General features: G+C 53.1%; 5 protein-coding genes across 5 annotated transcripts; 4 read left to right on the top strand and 1 right to left on the bottom strand.

Moving 5' to 3' along the window:
- Window positions 1-452: 452 nt before the first annotated feature.
- On the top strand, window positions 453-8,394 carry alt5-1 (Highly reducing polyketide synthase alt5; the record flags this gene model as incomplete). Its single annotated transcript, XM_037318069.1, has 7 exons — window positions 453-676; window positions 736-869; window positions 923-1,036; window positions 1,087-1,241; window positions 1,295-1,836; window positions 1,886-7,529; window positions 7,582-8,394. The coding sequence occupies 7 exons, from the start codon at window positions 453-455 to the stop codon at window positions 8,392-8,394; spliced, it is 7,626 nt and encodes a 2,541-aa protein (XP_037184189.1).
- Window positions 8,395-9,226: 832 nt separating this feature from the next.
- Window positions 9,227-10,184, top strand: CGCA056_v002811 (uncharacterized protein; the record flags this gene model as incomplete). The annotated part of the gene is made up of 2 exons (XM_037318068.1): window positions 9,227-9,302; window positions 9,364-10,184. 2 exons carry the CDS (start codon window positions 9,227-9,229, stop codon window positions 10,182-10,184), a joined length of 897 nt encoding a protein of 298 aa, XP_037184192.1.
- Window positions 10,185-10,471: 287 nt separating this feature from the next.
- CGCA056_v002810 (putative transporter) lies at window positions 10,472-12,206 on the bottom strand (the record flags this gene model as incomplete). Its single annotated transcript, XM_037318067.1, has 4 exons — window positions 10,472-10,819; window positions 10,868-10,894; window positions 10,962-11,849; window positions 11,901-12,206. The coding sequence occupies 4 exons, from the start codon at window positions 12,204-12,206 to the stop codon at window positions 10,472-10,474; spliced, it is 1,569 nt and encodes a 522-aa protein (XP_037184191.1).
- A 4,720-nt stretch (window positions 12,207-16,926) lies between these two features.
- Window positions 16,927-18,712, top strand: MNS1-1 (Mannosyl-oligosaccharide 1,2-alpha-mannosidase MNS1; the record flags this gene model as incomplete). Its single annotated transcript, XM_037318066.1, has 2 exons — window positions 16,927-18,519; window positions 18,593-18,712. 2 exons carry the CDS (start codon window positions 16,927-16,929, stop codon window positions 18,710-18,712), a joined length of 1,713 nt encoding a protein of 570 aa, XP_037183222.1.
- A 2,376-nt stretch (window positions 18,713-21,088) lies between these two features.
- Window positions 21,089-22,850, top strand: CGCA056_v002808 (Neutral protease 2-like protein; the record flags this gene model as incomplete). Its single annotated transcript, XM_037318065.1, has 9 exons — window positions 21,089-21,314; window positions 21,374-21,714; window positions 21,898-21,998; window positions 22,055-22,192; window positions 22,249-22,338; window positions 22,471-22,517; window positions 22,630-22,701; window positions 22,754-22,768; window positions 22,831-22,850. The coding sequence occupies 9 exons, from the start codon at window positions 21,089-21,091 to the stop codon at window positions 22,848-22,850; spliced, it is 1,050 nt and encodes a 349-aa protein (XP_037183223.1).
- Between the last annotated feature and the right edge of the window lie 60 nt (window positions 22,851-22,910).

Here is a 22,910-nt window from a genome sequence, read left to right as displayed (position 1 = left end):
CGGGAGTTACTCCGGTGTGTCGGTCTGTCACCGCTACGAGGCAAGGCCCCCATAGGAGAGCTGCTCATTTTCGTAGAACGTGCTTGGAAAATCTGCTCGCATTGGATTGCAACTTGAACCCGTTGATTTTGATGGAGCAGCGGGAGCCGGATCTCTGGAGAAGATGTCGCGTTTTGGAAACTTGAGCCGTTATCAGGGCATGGGGGTTAAGAAGATCTTTGACACACTGGATCTGATGGATCAATCGCGCGGAAAGCTCCGAGTTGAGCACGCAGAGATGTTGATGAGAAGATATCTTGCCCATATTCCCTTCAAAATCTGTTTCCTCGTCTTTGGACCTTCTCTAGCCACCTTGCCTCCCACGCTGCCCTTCCCCAACACCCCCAAAGATACCCAATAGTCGTCTTCGTTTGTAATAGTCCTTCTCTTTCCCTCACAATCAACCATTCATCATGCCTTTCATCCAAGAGGCCACTGGTCAGGCCGACCCCACCAGCCAGCCGATTGCCATCATCGGTATTGGCCTGAGAGCTCCCGGCGATGCTTCTGACCCGGAGAAGTTCTGGCAGATGCTCGTCGACGCGCGCTCTGCACGCTCCGAGATCCCCAAGGACCGATACAATGTTGACGGCTTCTACCACCCCGACCCCGAGAGGCTGGGCAGCATCCAGCCCAGGTGAGTGGCTTCGGCCAGCAGTGGAGGTCACGCGACAGTATGCTCATCGCGCTTACCAGGCACGCCCACTTCCTCAAGCAGGACTTCAAAGTCTTTGACGCCCCATTCTTCTCCGTCACACCCAAAGAGACCAAGGCCATGGACCCCACACATCGCATGCTTTTGGAAGCCACCTACGAAGGCTTTGAGAACGGTATTCCGAGCAAGAGACTCGATACATATGATCTTGCGCTGACATCTTCGCAGCTGGACTGAGACTGGAAGATGTCTCAGGAACACAAACTTCATGCTACATCGGTACCTTTACCGGTGACTTTCCTAACCTGCAAGCCCGTGATAACGAGGGACCATCCATCTACCGTGAGACATCCATATCTAGTGTATGAAGAGTGAAAACTGACATAGCTTAGACGCCACTGGACTGTCTTCCTCCCTGGCCTCAAATCGCCTGTCATGGTTCTACAACCTGAGAGGACCTTCTATGACTATCGACACTGCTTGCTCGTCAAGTTTGACAGCCTTCCACCTGGCTTGCCAGAGTATTCGTACCGGAGAGGCGGAAATGGTAAGCTGGCATCAAGATCGTGTACCATGTATTCACTAACATTTTGACCACAGAGTGTCGTCGCCGGCGCCAACCTCATGTTCGGCCCGGACATGTCCATTCTCCTCGGTGCCGCCAAGATTCTCTCCCCCGAGGGAAAGTCTAAGATGTGGGATGCCAACGCCAACGGTTTCGCCCGTGGTGAAGGTTTCGGCGTTACCATCCTGAAGCCCCTTGACGCCGCCCTCCGTGACGGCGACACCGTCCGTGCCGTCGTGTTGGCGTCGGCAGCCAACGAGGACGGCAGGACACCTGGTATCTCTCTGCCCAACAGCGAGGCCCAGCAGGCTCTTATCCGCACGGCGTATCGCAACGCTGGCGTTGACCCGGCGGAGACGGGCTATGTTGAGGCCCACGGCACCGGTACCCAGGCAGGTGACCCGTTGGAGGCGCGCGCCATCCTGAACACCATCGGCGACCAGCCCGGTCGCAAGTCTGAGCTCTATGTGGGTTCAGTCAAGACCAACATCGGACACTTGGAGGGTGCTGCTGGTGTCGCCGGTGTCATCAAGGCCGCTCTCGCCATCGAGAGGGGTCTCATTCCCCAGAACCTTTGGTAAGTCTCTACGATACAATACTTAGATGAGATCTAACCAAGATCACAGGTTCGAGGAGCTCAACCCCCAGATCGAGCTTCCTGATAAGGTCAAGATTCCCCAGACTCTGACTGTCTGGCCCAGTACTGGCCCTCGCAGAGCTAGCATCAACTCATTCGGATTCGGAGGCGCCAACGCTCATGTTATTCTCGAGGACGCTGCTTCGTACCTCTTCCGCCATGGCCTCCCCGGACGCCACGCCACCGTCTCTCGCCCTCTCCTCCCCAACTCTTCCACCTCTGACGATGGTACCGGGAGCACCGCCAGCGAGACAGAGCCCACTCCCAAGCTCATCGTCCTATCTTCCAACGACCAGGAGGGTGTCAAGCGCAACGTCGAGCGTCTCAGTGAATATCTCGAGACCAAGACAGCGACTTCATCCACTTACATGAACGACCTCGCTTACACCATGGCTTCCAAGAGAACCGCTCTGCCGTGGAAGTCATTCGCCATTGCCTCCGATGTTGCCACTCTGCAGGAGAACTTGGACTCCATCCCCGCCGTCATCCGCTCTTCAAACTCCACTGTTCCCCGTGTCGCCTTTGTCTTCACCGGCCAAGGTGCCCAGTACTTTAAGATGGGCAAGGGTCTGTCCGTCTACAAGGTGTTCCGCGACAGCATGCTCCGCTCCGAAACCGCACTGAAGGCCCTTGGCTGCACATGGAACCTGACTGAGGAGCTAAGCCGCCCCGAGGCCGAATGCAACCTGCGCTTCGCTGACTACAGTCAGCCCGCCTGCACTGCCTTGCAGGTTGCGCTCGTTGACCTCATGAAATCTTGGGGAATTATGCCTGTTGCTGTCGTTGGTCATTCCAGCGGTGAGGTCGCTGCTGCGTACTGCGCTGGCTACATCGACCATGAGGCTGCCGTCAAGATTTCTTGGTTGAGAGGCCAGGTTTCCAGGACTGTCTCCCAGGAGGGTGGCATGTTGGCTGTCTCTGCTAGTACCGAGAGCATCACTGAGCATCTCGAGTCTCTCAAGAATGGCAAGGCTATTGTGGGCTGCTTCAACAGTCCCAAGTCGTGCACGGTGTCTGGTGATGGCACTGCCATAGACGAACTTCAGGAGGTCCTGAAGGAGGCTCAGATTCCTTGCACGCGACTGGGTATTGACGTTGCCTACCACTCTTTCCACATGGAAGCTGCGAGACAAGCCTACGAGTCTGCTCTCGCCGGCATTCCTCACAGCTCCTCTGATATTCCTCTCTTCTCTTCCGTTACGGGCGAGGTCGTTGAGCCGGAGCAGATGAAGCCCTCTTACTGGGTTGACAACTTGGTCTCCCCGGTCAATTTTGTCGGCGCCGTTCGCTCGCTGCTGCACCATACCCAGGGCAAGACCAAGTCTCACGACAGATCGGCTTTCGCTAGCGTCTTCGTCGAGCTTGGTCCTCACTCCGCCCTGAGAAGCTACCTCCTGGACACCTTCGCTACCGAGGACCGCTTCTCTGATTTGTCTTACGCCACTGTTCTCAGACGCAAGTTTGATGGTGTCCAGACTGCCCTGGAAGCCGCTGGTCAGCTCTGGGCCAAGGGATGTGTCGTTGATGTCAATAGAGTCAACGAAATCAGCGACAGTCCCAACATGCTGGTCGATCTTCCTCCTTATGCTTGGAACCACACACGTGCCTTCTGGGATGAGTCGTACCTCAGCCGCGAGTACAGACTCAGGGAGAAGCCCCGCACCGATCTTCTCGGTTACCGCATCCCCGGCACTCCCGATCCTACCTGGCGCAACTTCCTTCGTTGCAATGAGAACCCCTGGATCCGCGAGCACAAGGTGCAGGGTGACATTCTCTACCCTGGTGCTGGTATCGTGGTCATGGCCATTGAGGCGGCTCGCCAGCTTGCTGAAGAGCACGCTGAAGAGGAGGTCTTCGGATACGAACTCCGCGATGTTGCCATCGACACTGCTCTCAGAGTGCCTGACACCGACAAGGGTATCGAGGTCATGATTCAGCTGCACCCCCGACGCACTGGAACCAAGGCCGGTCCTTCTGCCACTCTCAACGAGTTCGCCGTCTCCTCTTGGTCCGAGGAGATCAAGGAGTGGACGGTCCACGCCCGCGGTCTGGTCTCTGTCACTTACAAGTCTTCATTGTCTCCCGCTATGCAGCGCGAGCTGGCCCTTGAGAACGAGCGCTACGCCAAGTCCTTCGCCGACGCCAAGGAGATCTGCCAGAAGCCTGCCCGTAGCTTTCTCTACGACACCGTCGAGACCATTGGCATGCAGTACGGCCCGACTTTCCGCAACATGACTGAGCTGTTCGCCGGTCCCAACTCCAGCTACGGTGTCATTAGCGTTCCTGACACCAAGGCCGTCATGCCCAAGGGCTTCGAGTACCCTTCTGTCGTCCACCCGGCTACTCTCGACTCCGTCCTCCACCTGCTATTCCCTTCCATCAGCGGAGAGGACCAGTCCCTTAGCGAGGCCGTCGTTCCTTTCTCCTTCGACCGCATCTTTGTGTCCGCCAAGCTTTCTTCCGTGCCGGGAACCAAGTTGCACGGTTGCTCCACCGCCCAGAAGACCAGCTACACCACCTGGAAGTCTTCCATCACCATCTCCGAAAACCAGTCGGAGCCCATGATCATCATGGACGGCGTTTCTTTGGCGTCGGTCGGTGAGGGAGAGGCGTCTCAGTCCCAGGAGACCAGGGCGTCCTGCTTTGGTCAGTACTGGCACGAGGATGCCGACCTTCTTGAGCCTGCTCAGATCAAGGAGCTCGTATACAAGCGCACGCTCAAGAGCAAGGACGACGACTCTGTGCTTGACAAGCTTGAGTATGTCTGCTTGGTCTACATCTACCGCTGTCTCGCATGGCTGGAGAGCGAGGAGGGCAAGGCTCACGTTCCCCAAGACGGATTCTGGAAGCTCTACGTCGAGTGGATGCACGATACCATTAAGCAGTTCCCTCCTCTGTCGGAGAACAAGGCCGAGGTTGAAGCTGAGATGGAGGCTTTCCGCAAGAGAATCGTCCTCTCTGACAGTGGTGACATTACTGTCCAGATGGTGGACCGCATCGGTCAGAACTTGGGACGCATCTTCTCCCACGAGGTCGAGCCCCTTCAGGTCATGACTGAGGGCGACCTCCTCTACACGTTCTACCGTGGCGCCTTCGGTACCAGCTTCAACACCAACGTTGCCGAGTACGTTGGCCTTATTGCCGACAAGAGCCCTGGACTGAAGATCCTGGAGATCGGTGCCGGCACGGGTGGTACTACATACCACGTCCTCGAGCGTCTTCGCAATGCCGACGGATCTTCCAAGGCGTCCAAATACACTTTCACAGATATCTCTCCCGGTTTCCTCGCCAAGGCTGCCGATCGTTTCTCTACCGACGCCTCTATCATGGAGTTCACTACCCTGAACATCGAGAACGAGCCCACCGAGCAGGGCTTTACCCATGAGACATACGACCTCATTGTCTGTGCGAACGTTCTACACGCCACCAAGAGCATCCAGGAGACTCTTGATCACTGCAAGTCTCTGCTGAAGCCTGGCGGCCGCCTGGTCTTGTCTGAGGTCACCATCAAGCGCATTTTCTCCGGCTTTATCATGGGTCCTTTGCCGGGATGGTGGCTTGGAGAGGAGGACCACCGCAAGGGAGGTCCTCTTCTTGATGTCGACGAGTGGCAGACCGCTCTCAAGCTGGCTGGATTCTCTGGTGTTGATGTTGACATCCGCGGTGACCGTGAGGCTTCCAAGGAGCCCGTTTCCCTGATCATCTCCACCAAGCCTGCCAAGGAGGTCGCTGGTCCTTCTGAGTTTGTTGTCATCAGCACTGGTTCTGAGAGCTCTGACAAGCTTGCCGGAGCGATTCAATCTCAATTCGCCAGTGCCGGTCAGAACATCTCGGTCGCCCAGTGGAACACCATCTCCGAGGAGCAAGTCTCCGGAAAGTACTGTCTGTCCCTCGCTGAGTGGGAGAGCCCCATTCTTGCTACTCTCACCGATGAGAACTGGGAGAAGCTTCGCCAAGTCATCTTGAGCTCTGCTGGAACTCTCTGGATCACTGGTGGCGCAGCCATGGACTGTCCCGATCCGATGAAGTCTCTGATGGTCGGTCTCGCCAGAGCCATTCGCAACGAAGACGCCGGTGTCCGCCTTGCTACCCTCGATCTTGAGACTAGTGATAAGATCACCGTCGAGAATGCTGCCAAGAATGTTCTCAAGGTTGCTTTTGAGCATGCCCGCGGGGACGGCTTCGATGGCGAGTATGCCGCTCGTGAGAGCCTCGTCTACGTTCCCCGTGTCGAAAGAACTCTCAAGGTTGATGGCTCCCTGCGCAAGTATGAGGCCAAGGGACAGCCTGAGCTTGTTTCTTTCAAGGGCTGTGGACGTCCTCTCAAGCTTACCATCAAGACCCCTGGTCTCCTCGACACCTTCCGATGGGAGGAGGATGAGACTTACTACCAGCCCATGCCTGAAGACTGGATTGAGATTGAGGTCAAGGCCGTCGGTCTCAACTTCAAGGATGTTCTTGTTGCTCTCGGTAACCTTGCTGAGAACAAGCTCGGTGTCGATGCCTCTGGTGTTATTACCCGCGTCGGATCTGCTGTCACCGACTTCAAGGCTGGTGACCGTGTCATGACGGCTTCCTGCGACACTTTCGCCACTTACGTTCGCTTCCCTGCCAAGGGCGCTATCCCCGTCCCTGAGCACATGAGCTTCGAAGAGGCTGCTTCCATGCCCCTCATCTTTCTGACTGCTTACTACTCTCTTGTCACTGCTGGTGCGCTCTGCAAGGGCGAGAAGATCCTCATCCACGCTGCCGCCGGAGGTGTTGGTCAGGCTGCCATCATGATTGCCCAGCAAAAGGGAGCCAAGATATTCGCCACCGTCGGCCCTGAGGAAAAGAAGCAGCTCATCATGGAGCAGTACGGCATCCCTGAGGACCACATCTTCAGCAGTCGTGACACCAGCTTCGCCAAGGCCATCATGCGCGCAACTAACAACCAGGGTGTGGATGTTGTCCTCAACTCCCTCGCTGGTGAGGCTCTTCGTCTCTCCTGGCACTGTCTGGCCAAGTTTGGACGTTTCCTCGAGATTGGTAAGGCCGACCTCTTCGCCAACACCGGCCTCGACATGAAGCCCTTCCTCGACAACAAGAGCTACATTGGTGTCAACCTCCTCGACTTCGAGAACAACCCCACGCCCCGTGCCGTTGCACTCTGGGAGGACACTGCCAAGCTCATCCATAACGGCTCCGTCAAGCCCATTGCCCCTATCCAGCTCTTCACCATGGCTGAGGTTGAGAAAGCTTTCCGCTACATGCAGGCGGGTAAGCACATGGGCAAGGTCGTTGTGCGCGTTGACGATGCGGACATGGTACCTGCTGTACCTCGCACTCCTCGCGTTGACATCCAAGCTGATGCTACCTACGTCGTCTCCGGTGTTGGTGGTATTTGCAAGGAGATCGGTCGCTGGCTGGCTGAGAAGGGTGCCAAGCACTTGGTCCTTCTCTCTCGTTCTGCTGCCAGCAGTGAGGAGAACAAGGCCTTCGCTTCTGAGCTCCAGCGCACTTACGAGGCCAACACTTACGCTTACGACTGCGATGTTGGAAACAAGGCTGCTCTTCAGCAGGTTCTGGACGACCTCAAGTCTAAGAACGTCCCTGAAATTAAGGGATGCGTCACCGGTGCCATGGTCCTTCGTGTAAGTACACTTCAACTCTTCGTATCGTCACCATTGACTAACACAATCGCAGGATACCCTCTTTGACAAGATGACGGCGGACCACGTCCGAACCACCGTCGGCCCCAAGGTCCACGGCACCTGGAACCTCCACGAGCTGCTCCCTCGTGACCTCGACTTCTTCGTCATGCTCAGCTCTCTGGCTGGTGTCATGGGTCACCGCGGACAGGGCAACTACGGCTGCGGCAACATCTTCCAAGACTACTTCGCCTCTTACCGCCGTAGCCTGGGTTTGCGCGCCATGACAATCGACATCGGTTACCTCCTCAGTGTCGGCTTCGTCGCTGAGCACGACGAGTACGTCGACCACGTCAAGGCCATGGGTCTCAAGGTCATGCACAAGAGCGACCTCCACGGCCTCATGGCGACCGCCTTGGAGGGCACCGATGCCCACCCGCCCCAGGTCATGTGCGGTCTGCCCTTCAACGAACATGATGATGCCTGGTACTGGATCCAGGACCAGCGCTTCGCCGGTCTTCGCAAGACGGCTGCGGGTGCTGGCGCTGCTGGCGGAGCTGCCATCTCCCTCCGTGATGAGCTTTCCCGCTGCGGAAAGTTGGATGATGAGGCTGTGCATCTGATTACTTCTGCACTGGTGCAGCGCTTGGCCAAGTTGATGATGATGCCCGAGGACGATGTCGATGCCGGCAAGCCCCTGAGCGCTTACGGTGTTGACAGTCTGGTTGCGGTTGAGGTGCGCAACTGGATTGCAAAGGAGGTGGCGGTGGAGGTCAGTGTGTTTGATATCATGGCGAATATCCCCATGAGACAGCTTGCTGCGGATTTGGCAGGCAAGAGCAAGCTCTTGGTTCAAGAGTCTTCATAATTTTGTTGAAATTGGCATACGATAGGAGTTTGAGGCTTAGGACTTGGTTTGGTTTTCTTCCGCATTCGGTAGCGTCTTGCTTTGTTACTACGTCTGATATTAGTTTTCAAACGTTTATTTTCATTTGAAGTATAAGTTACAAGGAGAAGCTTTTCTTTGAGATTGAACAAGTGTGGGTTGAGACAAATTCCCAATGTGACCTCTTCATAGGAACCTCATGGTGAGGGTCAGCTCTCATGAATCTCGATAAGTGATTGTTCGAGTCGGTCGTGATAGCACTCTTCGAAGTAGCTACTTTCGCCATAGTAAGATTTCTCATGAATCGTGTCATTCGTAAGTGTCGGAGGCTCCCGACGTTTGTAGATGCTTCCATCTCAACTTTGGTGTTTCCTCGCCGTCTCCCACCTCCCGATGAACTCTCACCTCCAGGAACTGCAGGGAACCATAGAATCAGGGGTGTCCTTGAAAATGGGGTTCTGTCAGAAAACTCCACAATCCAGGGTCTGGAGTGACAGGTTCGCGAACAATCGCACATGACTCGCTGTCGCAAGACAAGGGCTCCTGGCTCTGAGCCCCCCCTGCAACTCGAAGCCATCACCTTTCACTTGTCCACGTGCTCAACCCGCGAAAGTGCTGAAAGAGAGCGGTTTCCGGAATTTCCCATGGAATTCTGATTGAAATAATTCAAAATCCCACCGGCACTCGTCCCCCATTTGGCTTGTCGTAAACCGCAGTCCCTTAAAGCGCCCGAGTGTGCCGCTATTCCGAGCCATTGCAGTCAGTCTCTTGCGTTCGAGGGTTTTCGCAAACGTCACATCAACCCTTGCCGATCATGGCAACCAAATCTGATGCGCCGGCTCCGCAGCCGAAAGAGATGAAGGTGCTCTCACTGGGCATGACAAGGACGGGTAGGTCCAAGATTTCGTTTCCATGTAGCACTCAAGCTACTTTGGCTGACAATCATGGCAGGTTCTGCATCCATCACGCAAGCCCTCACAATCCTGGGCTACGACGGTGTTCACCACGGCATCCAGGCTATCTCCTCCCCCCGCGAGTGGACTCTCTTCTCCGCCGCCGCAGACTCGACCTTCGCCACCCTGCCAACTTACACCGGTGCGCCCTTCCCCCGCGAAAGCTGGGATTCGCTCTTCGGAAAATACGAAGCCGTCACCGACATGGGCTCCTTCTTTGCCGTGCAGCTCATCCAGGCGTACCCCGAAGCGAAGGTCATTCTTGTCGAGCGGGACGTGGACAGCTGGTTCCAGAGCATGGATGAGGCCATCTTCAAGACGACGTGGGGTTGGCGCGCGGATCTCATCATTGACTACCTTGGCCCCCGCTGGGGATTGGCGGGTGGACAGACCCTGAGAAAGATCCTTCTCGGATTCTACGGGGTACACAACGTCAACGAGATGAGAGCTTTCGCCAAGGAGAGGTACAAGAGACATTACGCTGAGGTGCGTGCTGCGGTGTCGAAAGAGAGGCTATTGGAGTTCAATCTCAAGGAGGGCTGGGAGCCGCTGTGCAGTTTTCTTGGCAAAGAAGTCCCAGAGGGAGTTGCATTTCCCGTGGCGAACAAGAGACAGGAGCACCTTGATCGTGTGAGGACGAGGCAGAACCGCTTCTTCAAGCTGGCGATCTTCGTTGGTCTGCGAAAGACGTTGCCTTGGGTGTTGGGAGTTGGTGCTGTGGCGGCTGGTGTCTATTTGATCAAGCCAAAGTGGGCTTTGGATGTGTTGGAGAACGCCCTGAAGACTATCCAGACTCATCTGAGATCTTTGAACTTGTAATGATTGTGTTGTGTAAATATTGAGTACCTAATGATATCTACCTGTCATGAGAATTTGATTTGGCTTTAGATTGGTCTTGGCAGATACAGAACAACCATGCACACATATAGTGTAAATTCTATTAAAGACAGCATACGATGATAGACGGTTTCAGCAATCGAATCTGAAGTCTAACCGCTTGTTTCCCCGATCGGCGTTGTCGATGAGATATTGCTGCTGCTCCTCAATTGACATGGCGTTCCATTGTCTCTCCTTCTGTTTATTCCTCCAAACGTAGTATGCTTTCGTTAGGACATGTATAAGACAATTACTGCGACGTTGATTGCAATGAGATTTTGGTTGCCTCTTGGGTACCACGGAGGATTGTCATCCTTGCGGTAGATGTTTGAGGATGCTATGCCCGAGAGCTGCACCATGATGTTGTAGACCGCGGCGCTGACTGCCCTTGTGCGAACAGAATTGCTAATGCGCGAACACCAGCTCACCTGAGCTGCATGTACCGAAGGGGAGGCAAGCAGCATGAATAGTACGGCGTAAAGAGACCAATTTGAGAGACGTTGTGCTGAGGTATAGATGATAACCAAGAACGGCAAAGACCAGAGTTGCGAGATCAGACCAAAGAGAGATATTTGGTGCTGGTGATGTTAGCTAAGTGGGAACCGGAAAAATGGGAGTAAACTTACGAAATATTCCGTCAGAAAGGTGATGCCCTGTTGTAAAAATTCTCTTAATCACGATACAAGAGGCAGTAAAGTGTGTGGGATTGACTGGACTTACCAACATGGTGCAGCTAGCGGCGACTGTCACTGGGATGTTAAGAAGGGTCGCAGTAAAATGATCGTAACCGATAGCTTTGAGAGAAAGGTTCAAATACTGGCCGGGAGGATCCCCGGGCATCTGGAACAAGATCCCAATGGCATATATCGGCCACAAGTCATAATCCTTCAGACTCTTCCAGAGCATAGCAGGTGTAATCCCCTCTCTGTTGTGCATGTCGGCTTTCGAGGGATCGTCTCGCAGGACACGGTTGACAATGATCTTTTCTTCGCGCTCGGTAAAATATCCAGTCGGTTTCCACCAGCTTTTTGTTTGGGTAGGTCCGGGTACCATGAAGAGAAAGCTCAAGAAACCAATCGTGACGCTGATTATGGCCTCTATAAGAAACAGCCATCGCCAGCCCTCGCGACCTCCGACGCCTCGAAGGTTAAAGACCCCGTAGGCGATGAAGGAGGCGATGACCGAGGACATTGAGTTGACGAACCAGAAGATGGCCAGCCTCATAGGCATCTCGCTGTTCTTGTAGAAGTATGAAAGATACAACAGTGCATCTGGGATGTAGCCTCCCATAGCTAGGCCGATGAAAAATCGGCAGGCGAAGAATGTCGCGCGGTTGGTCATGAAGAACTGGCCGCCGGATGCGATACTCCAAAGGATGATTTGCGTCGGGATCCAGCGGTCTGTGCCAATTTTCTTTCCAATCATTTGTGAAGGCAGCTCGGCAATGAGAAATCCGACGCGATACATGTTTTGCGCGTTGTTGTAGTCGTTCGTGTTGATGCCGAGGTCGTCAACCAGACCGTCTGCTGTGGCGAGTCCAAGGTTTCCACGATCGATGTTGAGGGCGAAGAACATGACCAAAACCCAGATGAAGATGCGTATATCGACCTTTCATTGTCAGAGAAGAAGGCGAATTTCGCGATTGAAGGTTTTGAATACCTTACGGCGAACAGCTTGCTCTTCTCTGTGTGTCCATCTTTCATTTGGGTCAAAGGCACGATAATTCTCGTGCTTTGGTTTGGGGTGGTAGAATTGGGCCAGATCCGGGTTGTCAAAGACACTACGCACAGTAGCAATAGCTTCAGGGTCGGGTCTTTGTCTTTTATTACGAACAAATCCCCAACTTGTGTAGGTTTCTTGTTGAACAGGCGGTTCCGCGAGGTCATCCGTCGGGACCTTTAGATCAGGAATGCCCGTCGAACCGACGTATGGCTGCTTTTTCGAATCAATGCCAATGGACACCATATTTTTACGGCAAGAGAATAAAATCGTGTTACTTTTGAAAGACTTCCAGCAGATCTTGCATCCTTTATTGAACTGGAAATCGACCGGTCAGGCTCCGACATTCGCTGCCAGTCTCGGGGCATTGGCTACCGAAATGATGAAAGACCCCACGAGATGTTAATCATAAAAGCGTTTAACTTTAGACAAATGGGTCGATGGCACGCTAGATTATGCAACTGAACGGTCGAGTTGATCACACAATAGCACGTCATATGACGTCTAGCCAGTCATTGGCCGTTCCGGACCTCGGGAGCCGGGGGCTAGGCCGGAGCGATAAGAGCTATCGGTGAGCTCCACTTTGTCCGGCTCCGCTCCGGCTGCATGTCCTGCTCGGCCCGGGCTGGACTTTAGCCGACGAAGCCCCTCTCAAACGCGCAATAATCCTCCGGATGACAACATTAATTTTATTTTGCTTCTGCATATTAATATTAACCGTGGTTTTCCTTTCTTCCTTCCGTTCAATAGGCTTGGCGACGCGGAGCCATCCGCAACCCGTCTGCTGGCTTCTTGTTCCCGCTGGGCACTCGATTTGGCAGTTTCCCAATTCGGAACCTTGCAGCCAGTCAGAAATAGTTGTCCGCACAGGGCTTTCCGATAAACCCTCTCATTGCCGACATTCACGATGGCGTCATCCCGAAAAACGAGAGTCCGGTGGCTCGGACAGACACCGCCGACAGCCTCAGGGGTCACCTTCGCTGTGCCTTGGCGTGCAGGTGCTTGCAATGCCAAGAATGCCGTGTTTTCGTGCATTTCAGAAAGTGGCAGGTCGATTTCCATGCAAACTTGGCCGATCGCTTATTGGCCTGACGGGACGATCAAATGGACTAGCCATGCCATACCAAAGACAACTGAGGTAGAGGGCGCTTATGATATTAAAGCCGAAGGCGACGACTCCCACGCGACTAGCCATCCTGCTACGATTGACATCAACGAAACTTCCGAGAGTATCAAAATATCGACTGGAAAGATCACAGCTATTTTCCCAAAGTCGGGCACCACAATAATCAAGGACATCATCAATGCCAAAGGCGACACCGTGGGGACCGACGGCCACCTCGTCCTGCTTTCACAAACTGGGATCAGTGATCCCGAAATCCCGGATCCGTCCATTCTATATCACCATTTCAATTGCGAAATCGACAAAGTAGAGCTAGAGCAGGCTGGGCCAATTCGTGCTGTCATAGCTGTAAGCGGAGTGCACTCCGAAGTTTCACGAAGCACTTCGGCCAAGACGGCTTCACACCCGGACTGATCCCCTTCAAACTGCGATTTTATCTATACTATGGATCTGAAGCTATTAAAGTTGTTCACACGATCACGTATAACGGGAACAAAAACGACTTCATCCGAGGCATCGGGATCCGGTTGAAAGTTCCCCTAGCACGCGAGGCCCCTTTCGACCGTCACGTTCGTTTTGCCAGCGCGTCAGGAGGTACACTTGGAGAAAGCGCCCAAGGAAGAGAAGGTGTGTGGGGTTTGCATACAAATCCTCCAAATCATGTGCAATTCCTGGTGAACTGGTGTTCAGCTCATCTTGACTTTGCGCGATGCGCGAACCGATTTCTTCATCTGGAAGAACCAGAGTGCGGGCAATTCCGACGTGATCTGTGCACCGTCACCGGGAACCAGTAAGGAGTTTTGACAGTCGAGGCATGAGGAGACCGCACTGAATTTGAGTTTGTATCCGAAACAAGATCGGCCAAACCTCTTTGTAAGGTTTCGTCTTAACAAATAGCAAACCGGCTCGTTGCACCGAACCCCTCGGCATACTACCGTCTTGCAACAGCACATGTTCGGGGTCATCCATGGTCTGGATCTACGCAATCAATTGCGAAGACAAAAGTCTCTTCATCGGCAAGAAACCGAGTCCGAACGACAAGCCTGACTAAGACTGCCGCGCACTTATGGACCAATGTCTCTGAGCGTAAACGTGAGGAATAAAACCTAACCCAAACCTAACATTTCGGCTGATGCAGTGTTGTCCCGAATGGGATTTTGTTTGTTTCTCTTATCCCGAATGTGAATTGCACTGTGTTGCTCATATCATCCACGTCTTTCAATTACCGCATTAACATCCATCAACACTAAGAGTTCATCTACCATCCAGTCACACAAGTCTGTTTGCTAGAAGCCGCTTTCCCTAACGTCGCTGACTATTGCCCTCATCCATCTCATAAACGAAGTGATCTTGACCCCGAAGTTCGCTCGCTTGGTAACCCTGCGACCCTTGTACCTCGTAAGACGTGCCCTGCGTATGACCGTACTTAGGCCAAGCCTGCTGGGCCATTGCAGTAGTGTATTCTGGATTGTAAGGGGGAGGCATGGATGGAACTGTCTTGCGCTTCTTCGCTCGGAGGAAGCAGAAGATACCTAACCCCGCCGCAGCAAGACCTGCAACTCCTCCCACAGCTATTCCAGCAATGGCGCCCGTGCTAAGACCACTTTGATCTCCGGATGATGACGACCCACCGCTAGCATCGGACCCTGAAGTTGCAGTGCTTGTAGGGAAAACGGCTACCCGCGATGTCTGGGGCTTCCCGCAGTTTGACTTATCACTAGTGACTTTGACGAGGGAGCTTCGTGTTGTAGGATTTGCTTGCCACATTGTGAATGTCTCGGAGTCATGATCTACCATGAGGTAGGCGGCAGTGAGGAAGTAGCGACCCAATGTAGCAGGCTGATCAGACAGACCGCTAATGAGAAGCTCCTTTGTTGACTTGCTGATAGAGCGGGAACCATTTCGTTCAATATCGACATACGGGACGATGTACTGGTTGTTTGGCACTCTGACTTGAAGTCCGGAGCTGAGATAAAAAGTCAGGTCTCCATCAAATCTGCACGAGAAGTTAGCTGCATGTTTTCATACTTCATGCCCGCAGGTAAAAGTAAGGAGGACGCGACGAAGAATATTGTTACTTACGCATCCCCTCCAGCGAACGTCCGAGCCGACCAGTGAAGGCCGAAAGAAACACCGGTATCCTTCGAATTGGTGACGTTCTCAAAAGCATCAACGAATGTTCCGGGGGCCTCCCAGAGGAGATGTCTGTGGGGCACGATGCAGCACTGCAGTGCTGTATTCAGTGGCATGATGCTCTTGTCGCTTCCATCCCGAAAATTGACTTGGACATCCGTGACTGTAACTTTCATTCCCGTCCAGCAGCCTGTTGATTCACTGTAATCTAGACGTTGGGTGAAATTCTTCCCCGTCACTTTCTCCGAGTCGTAGCCCCCCAACACAAGCGAACCGTCGATGTTGTTGTTGGACCACATGCGACCCCAAAATATTGACCACACTCGGGATCCAAGTTGACTCGCTTGTGCCAGGGATGTAAGATACGTCGAACTGGCACCAAGGCCAAGAGCGTGGAGCATGGTGTACCCGTTGTCCCATCTTAATGTTGGGATGCCGATCGGTGTGTTGTTTAGACTCGTGGAACCAATGTCGAGATCATCATTCCCGCCAATACTCGTAGAAATGAGTTTCTTGACCCCAATCTCGGTACCGGCGGTAGTGATTTCCTCCGGTGCACCACCGGCTGATACGATGTCGGTAGCTTTGATAAACGTTGTCGAATCGTCTTCTCGAAACAGGTTTCCCCTTCTAACTTCGCAAATTTCATCGTTCCATATTATGGAAGAGTCACAGTTCGGGTTCGTGTTGTAGATCCAAGTGTTGTTCAGTTCGCTGGCGTTGGAAACTGTTAGTATATCATGTTGGCTGGGTCAAATTGTTAGAGATAGTGCGAACTCACGCCCAGGGCAACATGACAATATTCTGCGAAGGTGTTCCAAGTTTGGCTGGAATGCCTCTCATGTAGGAGTCTGGCACGTTCGGATCAACTTGAACATCCTGGATCGGCAGGGCCACAGGCTCGACATCACACGATGCCAGTGCCAGTGTTGCCCCAAGACCAATGATAAGTCCATACATGTTTCCTATACAAGCATGATGAAAGTTGAGTGATAAGTGTTGAGAGAAAATACGAAGTAAACGTCGGGAAAATTGGTTCAAGTCGATCGACTGGCAGAGGTAAAAAGACAAAGAGAGGGCGCCGAAACTTGGGAAGCGGGTTACATTGCGTCCTTAATCACCGGTTGGTTGGGCCTTGTTGGAACCCGTTGGATGCAGAGCGCCATAACAAATCACGCGCGGAGGATTCGCGCCTTCGGAGCAAACCAACAGGAAATTGCTCCTTGCCAAGATGAACAACCCGACCTGCATCCGACAATATCGTGGAAAGTCCTACGCACTGTAAAATAACTGTGTTGGAACTAGGGATGTCAAAAGCAGGGGAGGGAGCAAGGGGGCGGCGTCGAAATTAAGTTAGCTCGCGCCGGGGGTGCGAGAAGCTGCGCATAACAGAGTTGCTAACAAAACAGTAACAAGATTGTTAGAACCACTCATGCCAGCAGCCGCCGATCTGCCCATCGCCAGGCTGCCTAAGCGCCCGTTGCACCAAAAAATCATTGCTTCGCAGGCACCAACGAGCCAATTATAGATGCTACCTTCAATGCTCTTCTTGCATGAGACCCTCAAGCTTTCGCAAATCCCTGTTCTCTGACAGATGCGCCAACTTTGGCCGACTACATTTCTACCGATGTTCCCGTTCGGTCGCTGTTCCGAGATGGACATCTCATCTCAAAGTTGTTCACCTGGTCCAAAGTGCCATCCGACAGCGCCATGATCGTTCCTCGCCGGCCGCCACGGCTCGCCTTTGTTGTCGTGACAGCATTCATCCTAATTCTCTTCGTCTACAACCCATACTGGCTATCTGCGTCCCAGAGCGCGCCAAGACCAATCCAGCACAACATTCAGTTCAAACCGAGCTCGTTCAATTGGACAACTGCGCGCCAATTCCATCCCGTGTCAACTCCTTTTACGCCTCTTCCGACTGGCAATCCGCTCAAGCTTCCCCGAATTCAGCATGATTTTGGCGTCGCGAATCCGCACCCCGAGGCACCCAAGCGCCAGAAAGCCGTCCGAGACGTCTTCAAGAAGAGCTACGATAGCTACAAGCGTTATGCGTGGATGCGGGACGAGCTTGCGCCGGTCACTGCGGGCGCGAAAGATACTTTCGGAGGATGGGCGGCGTCGCTCGTGGACTCGCTAGACACTTTGTGGATCATGGGCTTCAAGGAAGAGTTTTACGCCGCGGCCGAGGTTGCTGTCCAAATGGATTGGGCAAAGACAGCGGAGAAGAGTGCCAATATGTTCGAAACCACGATCCGTCATTTGGGAGGCCTTCTAAGTGCTTTCGATCTCAGTGGAGAGATTGCTCTCTTGGAGAAGGCGAAGGAGCTGGGAGACATGCTGTACATGGGCTTTGATACGCCCAATCGTATCCCGGGATTCTGGTTGAATTTCGAAGACGCCATCAAGGGAGCTCAGCTCGCAGGCACCCACGATCCATCAGCTTCTCCATGTTCGCTCTCTCTCGAGTTTACTCGTTTATCGCAACTTACGGGAGATATGAAGTACTTCGATGCGGTGAACCGCATCAATCGCTTCCTCGAACGCACTCAATTTCAGTCCAAGCTTCCTGGAATGTGGCCGAAGATGATTGACTTCCAGAATGAGCGCGTTGACGACAACGGATTCACCCTGGGTGCCCTTGCAGACTCTTTGTACGAGTATCTGCCGAAGATGTACGCTCTTATGGGCGGCTTGGACAAATCTTTTGAGAAGATGTACATTGGTGCCATGACGATCGTGGAACAGCACATTCTCTTCCGGCCGATGACACCGGATAACGCCAACATTCTCTTCGCAGGAGATGTTTACGTACACTCCGACAGAATCGACCATGTCGCTGAAGGCCAACATCTGTCTTGCTTCGTTGGTGGAATGCTAGGACTGGGCGGAAAGCTCTTTTCTATCGATGACCACGTCGATCTTGGTGACCGTGTGGCTCGCGGCTGTGCCTGGGCCTACGACGCGATGCCGACTGGCATCATGCCGGAAATCTTCGATCTCATTGGGTGCTTCTCGGTGAAAGACAAGTGCCCCTGGGATGAGAAGAAGTGGGAGCAAGATGGCGACAAGAGACTGAAGAAGGGTTTCCGGAATGCTCGCGACCCCAGGTACATCCTGCGACCCGAGGCCATTGAGAGCGTCTTCCTCCTCTATAGGATGACTGGGAAGCAAGATTTGCAAGATATTGCATGGCGCATGTTCCAGTCCATCATCAAGGCGACTGGGACAGAGTATGCCAACTCAGCCATTGCTGATGTGACTGTTCCCCCCGAGAAAACTCACAAGATAGATTCCATGGAGGTTTGTTTCATCCTTTTCCAGTGTTTCGGCTGTGCATTATTGGATTCCTGGTAGCTGACCCTTGCTTTCACAGAGCTTCTGGCTTTCGGAAACCTTGAAATACTTCTACCTTATCTTCTCGCCCCTTGACTTGGTAAGCTTGGACGACTTCGTGTTCAACACGGAGGCGCACCCTCTTAGAATTCCGAAATAAGACAAACCTGAATTTGGATGGGAAGTAAATCTGGGCAATATTGCACGCATTATCGATGATAAGCAGACAACGGGTTCAGCAGGCGTTCGGGGTCATGATGGGCATGCGGATTTAGATGGCATATACTGTAAAACGATTTCATGTCTGCCAGCCTGCGTAGGGGTGTTCCAGTCACCCACAGATCCAGGCAATATCTTTTTGGGACACTTGATGTCTATGAATTTGCAATCCAATGTGACGAATAGTCTAAGAATTGTGAATTATCTACATACGATGCTGTTCGACTGGAATGGTCTCGTGCACCTTATCTGCGCATGCAGTTATGAGATGGATCTCGATCACAAACTGCGAGTAGCGGCGGACAATGGACTATCTCGAGGCATCGTCCGTCAAAAAGCCTCTAAACTCATCGATTGAGGAAGGTCGTTGAGTTTAATCAGAAATATATTTACACTACTTCCTGCAAGTGGCTGACACGATAATTCGTCTGCAACCCAAAAGTTGCCAACGTCTACAAGAAGACTTTCGGCGCTTACTTATCTCAGTAATCAGTTCATCAAGTTATATCACGCTATTGTATCACATCACGCGATCAAAGTAGCCTGAGCTGCTTGAAGCGCAAGACAATGCCTAGAAAGAAAGACCTGCTTCATTTGATATTTGTGCCGATGTGCAAAGCCCAAGTGTGAGTCTTGACATCACGAAGAATACGGAAATGCGGCATTGGAAAGTCTTGTCTAAGCGTTAAGCATCCGAGAGTCTTGGAAAGTCTTGGTGCGGTTGAGCTTGGCGGTCTGGGCACGAGCACTTACTGCGGGGAGAGGACAATTCCGTGTGGAGGCATTTATTGCCAAGAGACAATAAAAAATGAGGTGCACTATCTTAATCAGATACGTACTGCGATGCCGAGAGACTAATTTGCCTTGGTATGCCTGCCCCTCCGCTTTCTCGCAGCTCAATAGCCGTGCTGAAGAAGGAAGGTCGTTTTGTCATTTCAGCTCGAGTGGTGGGAAAATCAACATCATGGGCTGCTCGAGCTTTGGTGGTCTGAATATCATCGTGTTCGCCTTGGGCCGAGATATCAACGGTGACAACATGAGGCTTTCAACGGATTTGGGCCCTGGTCAACTGCTGCAGACAAGCTGATACCTTTCCGGCTAAGTCCTTTCCCACCTTGGCCATTCGGCTCACAGCTCCCTATTTTGGCTACCAACCTCTCAGGCCCAATGCAACGCTGACGCGATCTCGCTTAGCCATAGCTTTCCTATCTTTCGACGACACGCGATGCCCTCACTGCCTTATCACTCAGACCACTTTACGAACCATGCTTCTCAAGATGCAAATAACCCGACACTCCTCTTCGCCAACTTGACCAAGGAAAATGGATTGAAGCTGGCGAAGGCGAGAGGTGTTTCATGCTTATTTACCTCCTTCCATCCTTGAGCTAGTCTCCGTCTTGTGCACTTGGCAACCCCTTGGCATCCAACAATTGGCAGTGTCTCATTGGCAGCTGATGCTATGCATCGATTCTCGGCATCAATGATCGCTAGGTTCGGTTAAACTTGCTTGGTACTCCCATTGGATCGTAGCAACGTGGCTGGACTGCCGAAATGTGATGAACCCCTGGTCTCTGCGGTCTCGACTGAGCGCAAAAGTCTATCCTTCTCCGGTGGCGTGGCCCGTACAGGGTCCTGAACAGTGCCGCCCGAAGCCGCCAAATCGTGGCGACATGGCGATTTCGTGCGCTTTCTCAATAATTGAGGCTTTCTTTTGATAGGAACTGTTTGCCTAATGTACAACAGGTCTTCTTGAGTACGGGTTAGACGACATTGTCAATGCGTTTGCGTGATATTAATAAAGATACCAGACTTGTTCGTCCTGTTCGTGTGACTACCTTAGAACGGCCCACGATAGCAAGACCCCTTCGGCAGAGGCTCCGGGGGCATTCCATGCGGGGCTGCGATGGGCAATACTCATACTCGAGGTGTTATCTGCAAGGTTGAGAACTTGTCGTCCCAATGTGATCAGCAGCTGCAGCAAACCTTAACGACCATCCGTCTTGATATTAGCTATCCCTTGGCAACGGTCTGCCCTGTCCAACCTACCTTCCATGTTTTCATCCCAAGGCCGTCTAGGCAGACTGGGCGCTGCTTCGTCTTCCTTTTTCTCGCTAGCTCAAGCATCGAGGCCCTTCAATATGCATGTCTGTTACCAGGTCTATGAGATATATGTCAACATCAGCATCGATTGGGAGGAGGGTATTTAGTATAAAGCGGCCGGTATCGAAGCGGCAAGTTCACGGCTCTTCTCCTGTCTCACCACCAACTCATACCTCCTCACAGTCTCTGATCTTGCCTCTTGGTTCCTGTCTCCACAATGAAGTTCTCTCTCGGAGTTTCCCTCCTGGCCACGCTCGCTAGCGCCGTGTCTGTTGACATGGCCAAGCGCGACACCTCCCCTCTCGACGTCAAGCTCGAGACCGTTGGCAACTCTGGTGTCAAGGCCGTGCTCACTAACACCGGTGCCTCTGCCCTCAAGCTCTTCAAGACCGGCACTATTCTTGACACTGCCCCTGTCGAGAAGGTCGAGGTTTTCGCTTCTGGTAATTATTTCTTTCGCGCCCACTCGGAACGGAGCCGAGTGCTAATATCCTCCACCCAGGTAACAAGGTTGAGTTCGATGGTGTCCGTCTCCTGATGGCCACCTCCGGCTTGACCGAGGAAGCTTTCCAGGTCATCGGCGCCGGCGAGTCCGTCGAGGTCGAGTTCGATGCTGCCGAGCTCCACGATCTCAGCACCGCTGGCGAGATCGACATCGTCAGCTCCGGTGCCTTCTCTTACGCCGAGGCCGACTCCACCGAGCTGGCCGGCACCATCCCCTTCTCCAGCAACAGTGTCCACACTGCTGTCAACGGCGAGGAGGCCTCTGCTGTCCGCGCCCGCTTTTTGGCCAAGCGCACGGTCGTTCAGTCCGACTGCACTGGCACCCGCCGCACCGCTACTGTGGGTCTCACCCGGGTCATCTCCGTCTCGCTCCGGCTTCGCGTCGGACACATGCTACCTACCTCCTGTCTGCTGTCGTCCATCAAATAACTGCAGAAATACCTGTCATTCACTTTTTCTCTTTTATTAATTAGACTCACGCTGGGTATTCTGATTGAAGTTCGCTAACATCGTCTTTCCTAGGTCAACGCCATCAGCCGTTGCCGCTCCCTCGCCGTCGCCGCTTCTTCGGCCGCTGCCTCTGGCCCTGCTGCTCGCATGACTGAGTACTTCAAGTCTTCCACGTGAGTTTCTCTCTGAACATTTGAAGCGGAGCCATCGCTAACGCACACGCCATCAGCACCGCTACTCGCAACACCGTCGCCACCGTCTTCTCCAGAATCGCCAGCGAGTGCGGCAGCACCACCTCTGGTGTTTCCCGCCAATACTGCACTGACGTTTACCCTGCCTGCTCCAGCGGTGTCATCGCCTACACACTGTCGGTTCCACCTTGATCCCGATATGCGTTGGTGGAGATGCTGACCATCAACCCAGGCCGTCCCAAAGCTACATGGTTAACTGCCCTCTCTTCTTCACGATGACCGCGGCATCTAGCACTTGTCATGCCCAAGACCAACAGACCACGTAATCAGCCCTCTTTGCGCTTGTTGTAACATACTAACATCTTCGCAGGATGTAAGACAACTCATCCCGATGTTGGAGTGGTGGTGTTGAGGTTTGGGGTCGAGGAGAGAACTGAGGCTAACCATGACATAGCTTGCACGAGATGACTCACCTTACCCAGATTAGAGGCACTTCTGACTGTAAGTTGCTTTCGTTTATTTGATTTGCCCATGGCTCAGGTTATTGGCTACCTGGCAGTCGCGTCCACCTCGGCTTTGGCCTACCTGAGAATGTCACTAACCAACACAACAGACGGCGGTTACGGATACAACTTCGTTCGCTCTCTCAGCGCTTCGCAAAACCTCAACCATGCTGACACTTACAGTACGTCTCTCAATTCCCTCCCTGTATACTCTTTGCTAATGAATTTGTGCAGCCCTCTTCGCTCAATGTAAACCTCCCCGGGTCCTATTCTTGCTTTTCACCTGACATGATACTAACCTGTGAAACAAGCAATCTACGCCGGATGCTAATTGACCAGCGCTTGGGCCCTATTTGACAAATAGAGACCCAGGGACTGGCATATGCTAGGA

This window comes from Colletotrichum aenigma (genome assembly GCF_013390185.1).
Source record: "Colletotrichum aenigma strain Cg56 chromosome Unknown KSG_Cg56_contig02, whole genome shotgun sequence".
Lineage (NCBI taxonomy): Eukaryota > Fungi > Ascomycota > Sordariomycetes > Glomerellales > Glomerellaceae > Colletotrichum > Colletotrichum aenigma.
Note: the sequence above shows the minus strand (reverse complement) of the source record. Positions and strands in the feature narration are given on the sequence as shown.